General features: G+C 43.6%; 1 protein-coding gene across 7 annotated transcripts in view; it reads left to right on the forward strand.

The window, feature by feature from the left end:
- Positions 1-15,921, forward strand: part of CNKSR2 (connector enhancer of kinase suppressor of Ras 2) — a 496,515-nt gene that overhangs the window by 374,115 nt on the left and 106,479 nt on the right. For all 7 annotated transcript variants that reach the window (XM_068270009.1, XM_068270010.1, XM_068270012.1 and 4 more), the window contains one exon: positions 4,238-4,309. In XM_068270009.1, the coding sequence (XP_068126110.1) occupies positions 4,238-4,309 (72 nt within the window). The remainder of the gene's footprint in view (positions 1-4,237; positions 4,310-15,921) is intronic.

Consider the following 15,921-nt stretch of genomic DNA (forward strand, 5'->3'; position numbering starts at 1 on the left):
GCACCTAGGCTTCTAGTATAAGGATACTAAATGTCATCATCATGTTTGATGAAAGTGGTACAAGAGCAGTTACTGGTGATATTAAACTCAAGTAGAATGGGCTTTGTCAAGCTGCCTACTCATGATAAAAGATTCATGTTGGCTAAGTACGGATAAAGAGTAATCACAAGCACAAGCAACTCAATGGTGGATGACCAAGGTAAGGCAGAGTTATTAAATGCTTTCTTTGCTTCTGTCTTCACAAAAGAAACAGCACTGTTGCAAACTACAGAGGCGGAAGAGTCTCAATCTTCTAACTGTAATATTAAATACTTAACGCAGGAAGAAGTGAAGGCAAGACTAAATAAATTAAAAATAGACAAGGCACCTGGCCCGGATGGCATGCATCCTCGGGTCCTAAGGGAATTAAGTTCAGTTATAGATAAACCCCTTTATCTTATCTTTTGTGACTCTCTTGCAACTGGCAGAGTGCCAGTGGATTGGCGTACAGCCCACGTTTTCCCATTATTTAAGAAGGGCAAAAAATCTGATCCAGGAAATTATAGACCTGTAAGTTTAACATCAGTTGTATGCAAACTATTTGAGGGGTTACTAAGAGATACTATACATGACTTCATAGTAGAAAATAATCTTATTTCTCAGCATCAACATGGGTTTACTAAAGACAGGTCCTGTTTGATTAACATGCTCAGCTTTTATGAGGTAGTGAATGCTAATATGGATATTGGGAATGCTGTAGATGTGATATACTTGGACTTTGCAAAGGCCTTCGACACTGTTCCCCACAAAAGTCTGGTGCAAAAGTTGAGGATGCAAGGACTGGGGAAGAGTCTGTGTTCATGGATAGGGAACTGGCTAATGGACAGAAAACAAAGAGTTGTGGTCAATGGATCATACTCAAAATAGGAGACTGTTAGCAGTGGGGTCCCACAGGGGTCTGTTCTGGGTCCAGTGCTCTTCAATTTATTTATTAATGACCTAGTAGATGCAGTAGTGAGCAATGTTGCTATTTTTGCAGATGATACAAAATTGTGCAGAATCATTAACTCTCAGGAAGATAGTGTCATATTGCAACAGGATCTGGATAGGATGGCTATATGGGCACATACATGGCAGATGAAATTCAATGTTGACAAATGTAAGGTCATGCATTTTGGACGTACTAATGGTCTAGCACCATACAAAATAAATGGGATACAGTTGGGGACATCAAACTTGGAGAAGGACTTAGGAGTACTCATTGACAACAAGTTAAATAATCGTACTCAATGCCAAGCAGCTGCAGCTAAAGCTAACAAAATTTTGGGATGCATTAAAAGGGAAATAAAAACTTGAGATGCTAGCATAATATTGCCCCTGTTTAACTCTCTAGTAAGGCCACATCTGGAATATGGAATTCAGTTCTGGGCACCACATTACAAAAAAGATATTGCAGTTTTAGAGCAGGTGCAGAGACGAGCAACAAAATTGATGCGTGGGATGGAAGGTCTCACTTATCGAGAAAGGTTAGATAAACTGGGTTTATTTAGTCTAGAGAAAAGACGCCTTAGAGGGGATCTAATTAACATGTATAAATACATCAGAGGGCAATATAATACCTTGGCGGATGAGCTTTTTGTCCCTAGGCCTTCTCAAAGGACTAGAGGACATGATCTGCGCATGGAGGAGAAATGTTTTAGCCATTTATTTAGGAAAGGGTTCTTTACAGTAAGAGTGATTAAGATGTGGAATGCATTGCCACAGGAAGTCGTTATGGCAAACTCTATACCTGCATTTAAAGGGGGCTTAGATGCTTTCCTTGCGTTGAAAGACATCCATGGCTACAATTACTAGGTAATGCCTAATGATGTTGATCCAGGGATTTTATCTGATTGCCATCTGGAGTCGGGAAGGAATTTTTCCCTTTAGGGGCTAATTGGACCATGCCTTGTAAGGGTTTTTTCGCCTTCCTCTGGATCAACAGGGATATGTGAGGGAGCAGGCTGGTGTTGTACTTTATACTGGTTGAACTCGATGGACGTATGTCTTTTTTCAACCAAAATAACTATGTAACTATGTAACTATGTATAAAACATTTAGTTTGCATATTTATTTTATTTTAGAAGTTATTTCTTCTTTTTCCATTAAGCTACTTTTTTGACCTTAGATCTTTTCTGAGATGTCAGATGAAATCTGATATCAGAGGACCTGCTGTTTTAACCAATGGGCATGAAGGGGGAGGAGCAGTAGCACGGAGTGTGTTTTACGTGGTGAGGGGTTTTATTTCTGTTGCTTTCCTTATTGCATTTTTGTGAGGTGTAGCAGTAAATGACTACAATGGAATGTACTATATGCATTCCTTTAAAGGGGTAGAATGGCAAAAAACAGTAAAATTTGAAATGCCTAAATACTCTTATGTATATAGAGTAAACAGTATTTTTTACTACCCTAAACAGTCTAATCCTACTCCAAGTTGTAATCAGTGTATTCTTTTAGAGCTGTTTCTTTAAGCATGCATTAAATCCTTTGGGATAAAAAGTGCTTTAAAAATGTTGTTGTTTTGAGAGGGTAGCTTCAACCAGGTGGAATTTTGGTCACAGTAAGAAGTAAGATGTTCAAGAGGGCAGTCCAATAAAATGAAGAAGAGTTTACCTCTATGTGGAATACATGCTTAAAGGGACCCAATGCCATTATTAAATTAATAAAATTCATATTTACTCCTACATATAAAATGTACATTTGTCCTAGAGTAAATCAAATATACATTTTTCACTTTCTATGTAGCAGTCACTAATAGTAGGCATTAGAATCAACCACTTCTGAACCTCTTACCGACAGAGTTTGGACTAATCCATCTGCTCATGAGAGATGATTGGGATTTCTTATATTTTCAAAAGCATTCCTTGAATGGTAGGGGTACAATCCAACTGCCAGAAAAGTGTGCACATCCTGGCATATTTGCATAGATCCTCTCTAGAGAGTGCTTTTGACACACACAAAAAAAAATTAGTTTGCCACCAGATGTTGATGCTGTGTGTCCGTGCGTCATCAACACTGATCGCCTGGGAACATTTCATCACAGAGAGAAAAGCAATTCCACTGAGGGACATGGAAGAGGACACTGGGGAAGCTATCAGAAGTACACGACGAGGGATCAGCAACGCAAAAGTGAGTATAAGCACCAGTATAGGTTGACAAGCTATAGGTGCCCCAATATAGGTAAGCCAGCCATAGGTGCCACAGTATAGGTAAGTCAGGTATGAGTGTCCTCAGTATAGTTAAGCCAGTATTTGTCCCCAGTATAGGTAAGCTGATCTGACACCCCCCACCCCCTCGATGCTGTTAGTTGAGCAGGTGTAGTTCTATTCACCAAGAAAATACAGAAATAGGCCTTCAACAAAAACTAAGCTGCCCTCCCTCCAATCAGATTTTACAAAAGTGTCCAAAAGGACACAATGGTCTAGTATCACTTGTGGGCATTTCACTGCTGAGGTCTCTCATATGGCCAGCAGAACTAAACACGGGCTGAGATTTGGTAATATGGTGGACAAATCTTGGTCAGAGCAGCATTCTATTCAAGTACCACAGTGGATAAGTCCTTGTCAGAACTGGCAACATTTATGTACAGCAATAGAGGTTGGCACAATAGAAATCAGACAAAAGTAGGCAGGCAAGAAATAGAGCTGGATCTGAGGAAAAAGGAACACACACATGCTTTTTAGATCACACACAACCAAGCGGCTGCCAAAATTATTAACCCAAATATTTTTCTGGTGTTGGAATCCCACCTTAATGCTGGGATTAGCATGCTACCTTAATGCACAGTGCTGAATATAAGTATACGTATACAGTATAAGCTGCTGTTCATTTTGTAATGTTAACCTTGCCCCCTCCAATGTTAGTGCCCAGAACTGAAACCAGAAGTGCATAACGAACCATACACTGTCTAGTTCCTATTAAAAATTCTTTATCATTGGTGGGGGTGGGGGGTGGGGGGGGGGGGGTAGTTTAACGTTCTATTCAGTTTACGCCTCCTTTCACATATGTGTTGCTCATCTCCCTAAATGCTGAGGGCAAGTTTCTGTCTCCCACATTGAGCAATGGTATAATTAAAATCATGTGCATTGTTCTATTATAAACGGAGGTTTGGCCTGTTGTCTGATTATCATATTATGTAGTGTTTCTTTTTCCAATTTCTTATGCATTTCCTAATCTATAATTCTTCTGTGGAACAACTATTTTCTTTTTCTATTTGCAGTGCTTTTAAAGCGTGCCATCCGAAGATTAAAAGCTTTTACTTTGCTGCTGACAATTTAGATGATATGAACAGGTAAGGAAGACATGCCAGGTACTTATGTTATTTTAAAGGTTGCCTACTCTTGAGTTCCATTTGTTCTAATTAGAGGTGGAAAGAGATGGCATATTTCCATATTTTATAATAAAATCACGTTTTTATTTTTTTTTACAAAAAAGATAAACCTTTATTGGAATGTTAAAGTGAATCTTAAGTGAAAATATACTGAGGAGATAACAATTGTCCTCTATCCTCCTACTCCTAAAAATGTATTTTTCACACATGCCGAAGTTTTGTGTTGTCTGTATAAAAACTTAAAGTAGATTTCAGTGGCGTAGCTAGGGTATTTGACACCCGGTGCGGATAATTTACCGACCCCCCCCCCAAAATGCAAAACGCGCAGCGGCAAAAAAATGGGTGTGGACATGACATCACAGGGGTGGAGGCAACTGTAATGTAACTGTAACAGTAAGGCACTGGGCTAATGAAGGTAGCCAGAATAGTTGCCCTCAGCATAGGTTAGACAGGTAGGTGCCCCCAGTATAGGTTAGTTAGGTAGGTGCCTCCAATATAGGTAGCCAGTATAGTTGCCACCAGTATAGGCTAGCAAGTGGGTGCCCCCAATACAGGTTACATAGGTAGGTGCCCCAGTATAGATTACATATGTAACTGCCCCCAGTATAGGTTAGATTGGTAGGTGCCTCCAGTATAGGTTAGGTAGGTAGCTGCCCCCAGTATAGGTTAGATAGCTAGCAGGGTGAGAGGGTGGGCAGGTAGCTAGCCGGGTGGGCATAGGCAAAAAGGGGAGGGGGAAGAAGTTGCGCGGTCATGGAAGAATTGGGTGTGGTCATGGACCAGAATGTGGGTGTAGTCATGAGTGGAGACAAATTTACATGAATTTAGCAATGGTGGGACATTAGATTAGGACAGTGGTGGCGAACCTTTTGAAGGCCGAGTGCCCAAACTGCAACCCAAAAGTCACTTACCTATCGCAAAGTGGCAACAGCAATTTAAACTAAATACAAACGTTTTAACTCATACATGAACATTATGGAAAATCCAATTTAAAAATACACTGTGAAGATAAACCATTTTATCCATCCTACTCCTGAAAAATGTATTCTTTTTTTTTTAGAACCTCCCAGTTTTATTTTCTGTTTTAAAAAGCTAAAAAGTAGCTATGGTCTCATATGATGATGATCCAGCTTTTTCCATAGTCTCGCAGTTAGCAATCATGTGACTCTCAACAAGACAAATTCAGCAATCATGAGGTCCCCCATCAAGACAAAATCAGCAATCATGAGGCCCCCAACAAGACAAATTTGGCAATCATGAGGCCCCCAACATGACAAATTAAGCAATCATGAGGCCCCCAACATGACAAATTCAGCAATCATGAGGCCCCCAACAAGACAAATTCAGCAATCTTGAGGGCCCCAACATGACAAATTAAGCAATCATGAGGCCCCCAACATGACAAATTCAGCAATCATGAGGCCCCCAACAAGACAAATTCAGCAATCATGAGGCCCCCAACAAGACAAATTCAGCAATCATGAGGCCCCAACAAGACATTCAGTAACCATGAGGCCCCCAACAAGACAAATTCAGTAACCATGAGGCCCCCAACAAGACAAATTCAGCAGTCATGAGGCACATAAATAAACAGCATTTCACATAAATAGGCAGAATGCCCCCTTAATATGGTAGACCCCTCTCACCTGGCTTCTGAATTCTCCTCTACTGGCTGCTGTGCCAGGCAATACTGTTTTTGGCTGGATTGGGGATGATGTGTGGGCTGAAAGGCCTGGCGGTGATGCTGTGGCCGGGATGGCGGTGATGCTGGGCTGTGCTTGGCTGGTTGAAATAAATGTTGGCCTGACTGTTGGTGGTGATGCTGTGGCCATTTTGACAGTGATTCTGGGCTGGTTGGCTGGTGGTGATGCTGGGCTGGCTGGCCTGGATAGTTTAGGTAGTAACAGGTGCACCCTAATTTAGGTAGCGACAGGAGCCCTAGAGTTTAGTTAGTGACAGATACCCCCCAGTTTAGGTAGTGACAGATGCCCCCCAGTTTAGGTAGTGACAGGAGCCCCCAGTGTATGTAGTGACAGGAGCCCCTCAGTTCAGGTAGTGACAGGGCCCCCCCAGGGTATGTAGTGACAGGAGCCCCCAGTTTAGGTAGTGACAGGTGCCCCCAGTTCAGTTAGTGACAGGCACCCCCCCAGTTCAGTTAGTGACAGGTACCCCCCAGTTTAGGTATGACAGGAGCCCCCCAGTTTATGCAGTGACAGGTGCCCTCCAATTCAGGAAGTGACAGGGACCCCCCCCCCCAGTGTATGTAGTGACAGGAGCCCCTAGTTTAGGTAGTGACAGGGCCCCCTCAGTTTAGGTAGTGACAGGTGCCCCCCAGTATAGATAGCCAGGTCTATAGGTGTCCCCAGTTTAAATAGCCAGATCTATAGGTGTCCTCAGTGGCAGTGGAGAGAGAAGAGAAGCGGTGCGGAAGGGAGGAAGTTTCCCCCCCCCCTACCCTCACCTTGGGGCTCCTCCTCTCTTGCTCCCCCCTTTAGAATTAAGTGATGCAGCAGGCAGCGCCGCTGTGCCCGCCGCTTCTTTTCTCTCTCCGCTGCCACCCAAGGGTGGGCAGGCCGGCCACGTCCGGGTGGCAAGGGGGGGGGGGGGGGGCAGCAGCTAGCCAGGGGAGCGCGCGTGCCCCATTTTGCCCTATGTAGGGACGCCCATGGCATGGTAGGCAGAGTGGGCAGATAGGTTGCCGGATGGGCAGTTAGGTAGCTGGGTGGGAGGGTAGACAGTTAGGTAGCCAGGTGGGCAGTTAGGTAGCTGAGTGGGAGGGTGGGCAGGTAGGTAGCCGGGTGGGCAGTTAGGAAACCGGGTGGGCAGATAGGTAGCCGGGTGGGAGGGTAGGCAGATAGGTAGCCGGGTGGGCAGATAGGAAGCCGGGTGGGAGGGTGGGCAGTTAGGTAGCTAGATGGGCAGATAGGTAGCCGGGTGGGAGGGTAGGCAGATAGGTAGCTGGGTGGGCAGATAGGTAGCTGGGTGGGCAGATAGGTAGCTGGGTGGGCAGATAGGTAGCTGGGTGGGCAGATAGGTAGCTGGGTGGGCAGATAGGTAGCCGGGTGGGCAGCCAGTTAGGTAGCCGGGTGGGTAGATAGGTAGTTGGGTGGGCAGTTAGGTAGCCGGGTGGGCAGTTAGGTAGTCGGGTGGAAGGGTAGGCAGATAGGTAGCTGGGTGGGTAGATAGGTAGCCGGGTGGGCAGATAGGTAGCCGGGTGGGCAGCCAGTTAGGTAGCCGGGTGGGTAGATAGGTAGCCGGGTGGGCAGTTAGGCAGCCGGGTGGGTAGATAGGTAGCCAGGTGGGAGGGTAGGCAGATAGGTAGCCGGGTGGGCAGCCAGTTAGGTAGCCGGGTGGGCAGTTAGGTATCCGGGTAGGCAGTTAGGTAGCCGGGTGGGTAGATAGGTAGCTGGGTGGGCAGTTAGGTAGTTGAATGGGCAGCCAGTGGGGGCCCCGACTCCTATGCTCCCCCTCACCTGGGTGTCCCCCTCCTATTACAAGCGGCGGGAGAGCGGCAGGTACAGCAAAGTTCCGGCGAGGTGAAGCAGATGATAGAGGTCCAGCTGCTTCCCGTCTACACTGTCTCCTTTGTAATTGCCGCGCACTAAACCAGGAAGCAGTGCGAGCGGCATAAAGGAGACAGCGTAGCCTGGGAGGCAGCTGGACCTCTATCTTCTGCTTCACCTCACCGGAACTTTGCTGTAACCGCCGCTCGTAATAGGAGGGGGCCCTCCGAGGTGAGGGAGGGGGAGGATAGGAGGGGGCCCCCCCGGGGGAAAAGAGGTTCTTAAATTTTTTTTTTTTAAAAGGAGCATGGAGGGCAGCCCGGGGAGAGGAAGGGAAGGAGAGGTCGGGCTGCCCTCCCCGCGGCTCTCCCCTCCAGCGCACCCCCTCTAGGGAGGCTGGGATCACCCCACCTGGTGCAGATCGCACCCCCCGCACCCCCGTCACGACGCTACAGGTAGATTTATTGTTTTGTCTCTGCTCAATAACAGCCTTTCCATGTCACAGAGCTAAAATACATGGACTATTGACCTTTTTTTATCATCTGTCCCCTGCTCTCATAAGCCCAGTTCTCTGCCAGGAAAGTGTTTCATGGCTGTATTCCTGATCAGTGTTGTCTACCCTATAGTCCAACTGGGTCCTGCCTGGAAAGAAACTGTCACTTGCATAGCTGAATATGAACTCTATCAGGCAGAAAAAGAAAAGAAACACCGCATATGTATTGTACACTTGCCACTGTACATACAAATTTCTATCACATCATGTCACATGTCACATAAAGGTCCTTTTAAGACATCTGAACATTTATACATATTACCCTATTACCCAGGATGGGAGCCATATTTGCCTATTCCCGCTTAAACCTGTTTAAAAATTCTAATATTTCCTCCAATTAGTCTTGTTACTGCTATAATTCAATTCCTAAATCATGTATTATTAACTGTGAACGGTATCTTTGTTTTGTGGGGCTGCTATCTTTCTTTTCTTGAAGGCAGACAGGGCTTATTGAGTTTTGATATGACCGCTTCTGTAGACAATACATGGTTATCTCTGCCTCTTAAAGTGAACCTAAACTCAGAACATCCTCTCTGCTCTAAAAGATACACAACAGCATAATAACCTTTAAACAAAAACATTTATTTGTTACAGCTGATATAGCTAAAATACATCTGCACTGTTTCTACTTCCTGATTTATGGAAGCAGACATATTGTTAACAGCCTGTGCTTTCAAATGAGCTTATCTGCAATCTCTGCTGTGGCAGTCATGTGACATGGGAGTGGACAAGTCAATTACAACTTGTGGCTAGTCACATATGAGGGGGAATTAGACAGGCTAAACTCTCTAAATACATACAGTGTGCATTTCTCTCTGTTTTTTCTCTGTCCTGTGCAAGAGTTCAGGCCAACTTTAAGTTCCAAAGAGGCAGACTTCAGGTCTGACCAAGGTCAACCTGTCTAACAGTGTTCTCCCCTTTCTAGAGTTTACATTCACCAAGTGACCTTTCCTCTTCTCTATATCTCCAGTATTAATATTATTGATCAGAATGGCCAAAAGATGCATACTTCTGCACAATGTCTCACTCTTACTGTAACAAAGCATGTATTGTTAAGGTGACTTTGCATGTAGTGAGTGCTGTACAGACAAGCCTCGCAGCTACATTGACGAAGTATGTACTGCTAAATGGAGGGTGGCACACGCAAGCAACTTCCAGCAGGCAGGGTAAGTGCCACCACAATGCACTTGTCTGTCGCTTGTTCATTGTGTCATTTAGAGATCCAGCATGGGTCGGAGGAAATGAGGCGGGAGGGCATACGTATGTACGCGTCGCTGGTGAGTTGGGCTCTGTGTGAGCCAAATGACGGCTCTCCCTGCTGCAGCAAAACTCCCCGGTGGCGTTAAATACTATTCCCCCTCCAAGTTGTCGCAACTTGGAGGGAGATGAATTTGGGGTCCAGCAACTGCCAGAGCCCTGAATTAGCCTTATGCGCCCCACGCAGCTTTACAGTGCTAGTATGGGGTGCCTGCTTTCGGAGCCCAGTGCTGTGTGCCAAAACTACCTGCTTCAAGGGGAGGGGGAGAGGCGAGAGTTGCTTCATGGTAATGCTGCTGAACTAACAGCTTCTGGTGTCCTGAAGTCATGTGACAATCAGTACAGGGAGTGAAGAGGTTAACCTGACAGGTGCAAGTTAGATTACACAGAAAGAATATCTTGCATAGCAGATAAAAGAAAATGACTGCTACTTTTGTTACTTTCTTGATGACCCTCATCTATGCGTATACTACAAGAGCAAAGTTCTCTGATTTCATGATCATTCAAGGACAGCTGAAATGAGAGTGATACGGAGGCTGCCATATATGGTTCCTCTTAAGCAATACCAGTTGCTTGGCTGTCCTGCTGATCCTCTGCCTCTAATACTTTTAGCCATAGACCCTGAACAAGCATGCAGCAGATCAGGTGTTTTTGACATTATTGTCCGATCTGACAAGATTAGCTGCATGCTTGTTATGCTGGGTACACACGATGCATTTCTTTGGTCGTTTTCCCGTTAGATCGATTTTTAATTTGTTTTTCTGCTCGATTTCCAGCTTGATTCTCTTATCTTTTCTTATCAACTTCCATTCACTTCTATGAGAAATCGAGCGGTAAAACGATCAAAGGTAATATCAGACATGACGAAAATTATCAATCGAACGCATCTATCGGATGAGTATAGTGTGTACCTAGCATGACTGGTGTGATTCAGCCATTACTGCAGCCAAACAGACCAGCAGGGCTGCCAGGCAACTGGTATTGCTTAAAAGGAAATAAATATGGCAGCCTCCATATTCTTCTCACTCCAGTTGTCTTGTAAAGCTATGTACACACTTCAGATTCCTGTCACTGGTTTCTTTTTTTTTTATTATTTTTTTTCAATTGAATTTAAAATTGAATTTAAAAAATGGAAATGAAAAAGCAAAATTATGCATTCTCATTAATATATTTCTGACAGTCCTACTATAGTATGACTATAATCAGTAATTGCTTTTGCCTAGTTTAGCAGTGTTTTCCAAAGCAGTTTCTGGTTGTTTTTAAACGCTTTTAAATTTAATGCAAGAAATTTATACAACCATTGCAATTTCCTTAAATGTTTGGTTTTGGGTAGCAGAATCGCTGCAAAATCGATTTGTATGAGCGATTAAAAAGCAATCTTGTAAACACTGTTACAGAGGCGCCAGAAGTATAAAATCAGGTAAAATGTTTAAAAGACAGGGAGGTCGTAAGTGGACTTACCTCCCTGATGCAGACACAAGAAAATGTCGGGTAGACAGAGGCGCTAAGCTGACTGAAGCTGTTCACAAGTGTTTTTTTACTCCGCATTATAGCCTGATGAAGTGGGTCGAACCCACGAAACGTGTTGCAATTTATTGGAGTATGTAAAATAAAACTTCTGTCAAAAACCCGACATTTTCTTGTGTCTGCATCAGGGAGGTAAGTCCACTTACGACCTCCCTGTCTTTTAAACATTTTACCTGATTTTATACTTCTGGCGCCTCTGTAACAGTGTTTACAATATTGTGTCCACCCCTGGTGGAAGGGAATTGGCCTCCTTGTTCCTATCTACAGAGAGCGACTTCTTAATCCTGAGTGGGGACAGGTCTAATCTCCCCACTATATAGTGGTTACCTGGAAGGTAACCCTGATTTGTGAGTATTATTCTTACATTTGCACACCTCCATTTAACTTCCAGTACATACTGCACCATATCGGGCTCTCGGTGTCTCCCTTGCCTTATTGATTAAAAAGCAATCTTGCAGCGATCCTATCTATACTTTATGTTGGAGTGTGAATGCTTCACAAATGTTACAGGAGTCATGATTGCAATTTGAGGAAATCGCAATCGCTCCTGTGGAATCTTCTCCATCGATTTTTATTAGCCTTGGCTTTTAGAATTGCCAGCGATTCCAAAGCTGAAACAGCTCCTGTGGGTTCCAACCCTTGGGTAAAATAACGCACCTGACTGGACCCTGGCAAGCCACACATACACCTTTATAAAAAGACTGCTAAAGAAAGAAAGGCAGAAGGCCACACCCTCTCTCATAAGGCACAACAGGGGGCAAATCCCATCCTACCATTCACTTGTGGGCTCAAAATTAAAAATAAGGAATTTGCCATTTTTTTTATTGTATTAACCTATTTTGGTTCCTGGACGTAGAAACTACGTCCAGGAACCATGCGCGCTACTGCGGCCGATCGGGCGCATGCACGCGCACTCCCGGCCATGGATTCGGTAGCCAAGGAATCAATGTATCGGGCTATGGTGCCCGATCACTGATTCCTCTCCCCCGCTGAAAAAGCGACAGCTTCTCTTGGAAGCTGCGCCTTTTCTTGCTGTTCCCTCCCCGATGAGTCACTCTAAGCGTGTGTTACGCTTAGAGTGACGTTATGTAAACAAACTCATGGCCGCCATCTTGTGGCCAAAAAGTAAAACTACAACTGTAAGGAAAAAAAATAAATGAACACACATTTACATTATAAATCTATTGTTTACCTCCCACCCTCCCAAAACTACCCAAATAAATTGTTTACTATAAAAAAAAAACCATTACAATAAAAAAAACAAAAAAAAACATGTAAATATTTACCAAAGGGTCTAAACTTTTTAAATATTAATGTAAAGATGAACTATTTCTATATTTTTTTTATTTTAAACTTGTAAATAGTGATAGATGCAAAATGGAAAAAATGCACCTTTATTTCCAAATATTGTCGCCATACATTGTGATAGGGACATAATTTTAACGGTGTAATAACCGGGACGTATGGGCAAATACAATACATGAGTTTTAATTATGGAGGCATGTATTATTTTAAAACTATAATGGCTGAAAACTGAGAAAAAATGAATTTTTCCATTTTTTTCTTATTCTTCCTGTTAAAATGCATTTACAGTAAAGTGGCTCTTAGCAAAATGTACCCCCCAAAGAAAGCCTAATTGGTGGCGGAAAAAACAAGATATAGATCAGTTCATTGTGATAAGTAGTGATAAAGTTATAGGCTAATGAATGGGAGGTGAACATTTCTCATGTGAAAACGACGGAACGCGAATGGGTTAAGAGGGCCATTTCTTGGTGCTCAGGTGCTTTTTTTTTTTTTTTTTATAAGAGAAAACTGTTCAAGGCATTTTCGATCTTTACAGCCTCTGACTGAAGTTAATCCTGATTAGAGTTGGGCCGAACCTCCGATTTTAGGTTCGCGAGAAGGTTCGGTTCGCGTTAAAGTTCGCGAACCGCAATAGACTTCAATGGGGATGCGAACTTTGAAAAAAAAAAATAATTATGCTGGCCACAAAAGTGATGGAAAAGATGTTTCAAGGGGTCTAACACCTGGAGGGGGGCATGGCGGAGTGTGATACATGCCAAAAGTCCCGGGGAAAAATCTGGATTTGACGCAAAGCAGCGTTTTAAGGGCAGAAATCACATTGAATGCTAAATGACAGGCCTAAAGTGCTTTAAAACATCTTGCATGTGTATACATCAATCAGGTAGTGTAATTAAGGTACTGCTTCACACTGACACACCAAACTGTTCACTGAACAGAACAGGTATGCAGTGGCGGGTTCACTGAACACAACAGGTATACAGTGGCGGGTCCACTGAACAGAACAGGTATGCAGTGGCGGGTTCACTAAACAGAACAGGTATACAGTGGCGGGTTCACAGAACAGGTATGCAGTGGCGGGTTCACTGAACAGGTATACAGTGGCGGGTCCACTGAACAGAACAGGTATGCAGTGGCAGGTTCACTGAACAGGTATGCAGTGGTGGGTTCACAGCACAGGTATGCAGTGGTGGGTTCACTGAACAGGTATACAGTGGCGGGTCCACTGAACAGAACAGGTATGCAGTGGTGGGTTCACAGCACAGGTATGCAGTGGTGGGTTCACAGCACAGGTATGCAGTGGTGGGTTCACAGCACAGGTATGCAGTGGTGGGTTCACAGCACAGGTATGCAGTGGTGGGTTCACAGCACAGGTATGCAGTGGTGGGTTCACAGCACAGGTATGCAGTGGTGGGTTCACAGAACAGGTATGCAGCCAGACAGGAACAAGTTAAGCCTAACTAATCTTTCCCTGAGAGACAGTCTGCAGCAGCTCGCCCTACTCTCACTAACGCAGGCAGCACACGAGTGACCGTAATGGCCGCCGCTGCCTGCCTTATATAAGGGGGGGTGGGGCTCCAGGGGCTAGTGTAGCCTAATTGGCTACACTGGGCCTGCTGACTGTGATGTAGAGGGTCAAAGTTGACCCTCCATGTGCATTATGGGGCGAACCGAACTTCCGCAAAGGTTCGCCTGCGGGACGCGAACGCGAACCACCGAAGTTCGCGTGGAACCGTTCGCAGGCGAACCGTTCGGCCCAACTCTAATCCTGATGTAATTTCCTCCCTTAGGGGTGGGCCTGTTCACACTTCAAGAGCTTTTTAAGCGCTAGTGATTTTGAAAAGCTCTTGCTAAAGCAATGCTATGGGGGTTTTCACAAAATCACATCACTCCTGTGTGAACACACAAATAGGATAACATTAACAAGAGCTTTTAAAATCACAAAGCGCTTAGAAAAGCTCTTACACTTTTTTTTTTTTTTTCCTATAAACTGCACCCTCATATCTAGCTTGCTTTAAAAACACATGTGAGCACAGCATAGATTGCATTGCTATACCTTCTGCAGATGGGTGAGGTGTTTCTCCTAGTGCTAGTAAAAAAGGGCGCACAGGGATAGTGGACAAAAAGGGCGCCGCCATAGACTGCAATGCAAAATATCGGCTATTCGACGCCCGACAGGAAAAAAGGGCGCCCGAGAAATAGCGGTTACAGGGATCGTGTTAACAAAAATTTTCGTTTACAGAATAAGGGTTATAACAAATATCGTTTACAAGTTCGTTTTGACTTTGTGTTATACTTATTTTTCGTTTTAAAATTTCGCTTATAGCAGTTTTTACTTATTTTTTCGTTTTAAAATTTCGCTTACAAAAGTATAACAACTAAATTTTTGTTTACACTTCTTTAATCATTTAAAAATTTTGTTTTTCATATGTATAATCTTAAATACTGTTTTCAACCTTATTGTATTAGAAATACATCGCTTTTGGTATTAACTTTGTTTTTATACTTATGCGTTGATTATAGTTACTAAAATATCGCTTTTAATATTACTGTTATTTTAAGATTTCTAATGCGTACTTGATTGTAAGGCTATCTATTGAATTGTATATATTTATATATACTTTTTCTCTATTTATAATATTAATGTATACGTGATTTTAAGGCTATTTTAAGGCTATTTATTCTATTACAAATATATAAATTATTTTATTCATGTTATTTGTAGTGAAGTATTTTAAGGGCTAAATATATTATTGTTTATATGTGTGTAGGGTGTTTGTGCGGTTGGGATGGTTAGGTTTAGGCATTACCAGGGGGGTCTAGGGGTTAGGGATAGGTACAGGGAGGGTTAGGTTAAAGTTACAGTATAATATACGCAACCAGGGGGTGGTTAGGGTTAGGCACCACCGAGGGGGGTCTAGGGTTAGGCACCACTAAGGGGGGTGCTTAGGTTTAGGCACCACCAGGGGGTGGTTAGGTTTAGGCATCACCAGGGGGGTGGTTACAAATATATAAATTATTTTATTCATGTTATTTGTAGTGAAGTATTTTAAGGGCTAAATATATTATTGTTTATATGTGTGTAGGGTGTTTGTGCGGTTGGGATGGTTAGGTTTAGGCATTACCAGGGGGGTCTAGGGGTTAGGGATAGGTACAGGGAGGGTTAGGTATAGTTACAGTGCAATATACACCACCAGGTGGATGGTTAGGGTTAGGCATCACCAGGGGAGATTTAGGGTTAGGCACCACTAAGGGGGGTGCTTAGGTTTAGGCACCACCAGGGGGTGGTTAGGTTTAGGCATCACCAGGGGGGTGGTTACAAATATATAAATTATTTTATTCATGTTATTTGTAGTGAAGTATTTTAAGGGCTAAATATATTATTGTTTATATGTGTGTAGGGTGTTTGTGCGGTTGGGATGGTTAGGTTT

The sequence above is a fragment of the Hyperolius riggenbachi genome, chromosome 2, assembly GCF_040937935.1.
Source record: "Hyperolius riggenbachi isolate aHypRig1 chromosome 2, aHypRig1.pri, whole genome shotgun sequence".
NCBI lineage: Eukaryota > Metazoa > Chordata > Amphibia > Anura > Hyperoliidae > Hyperolius > Hyperolius riggenbachi.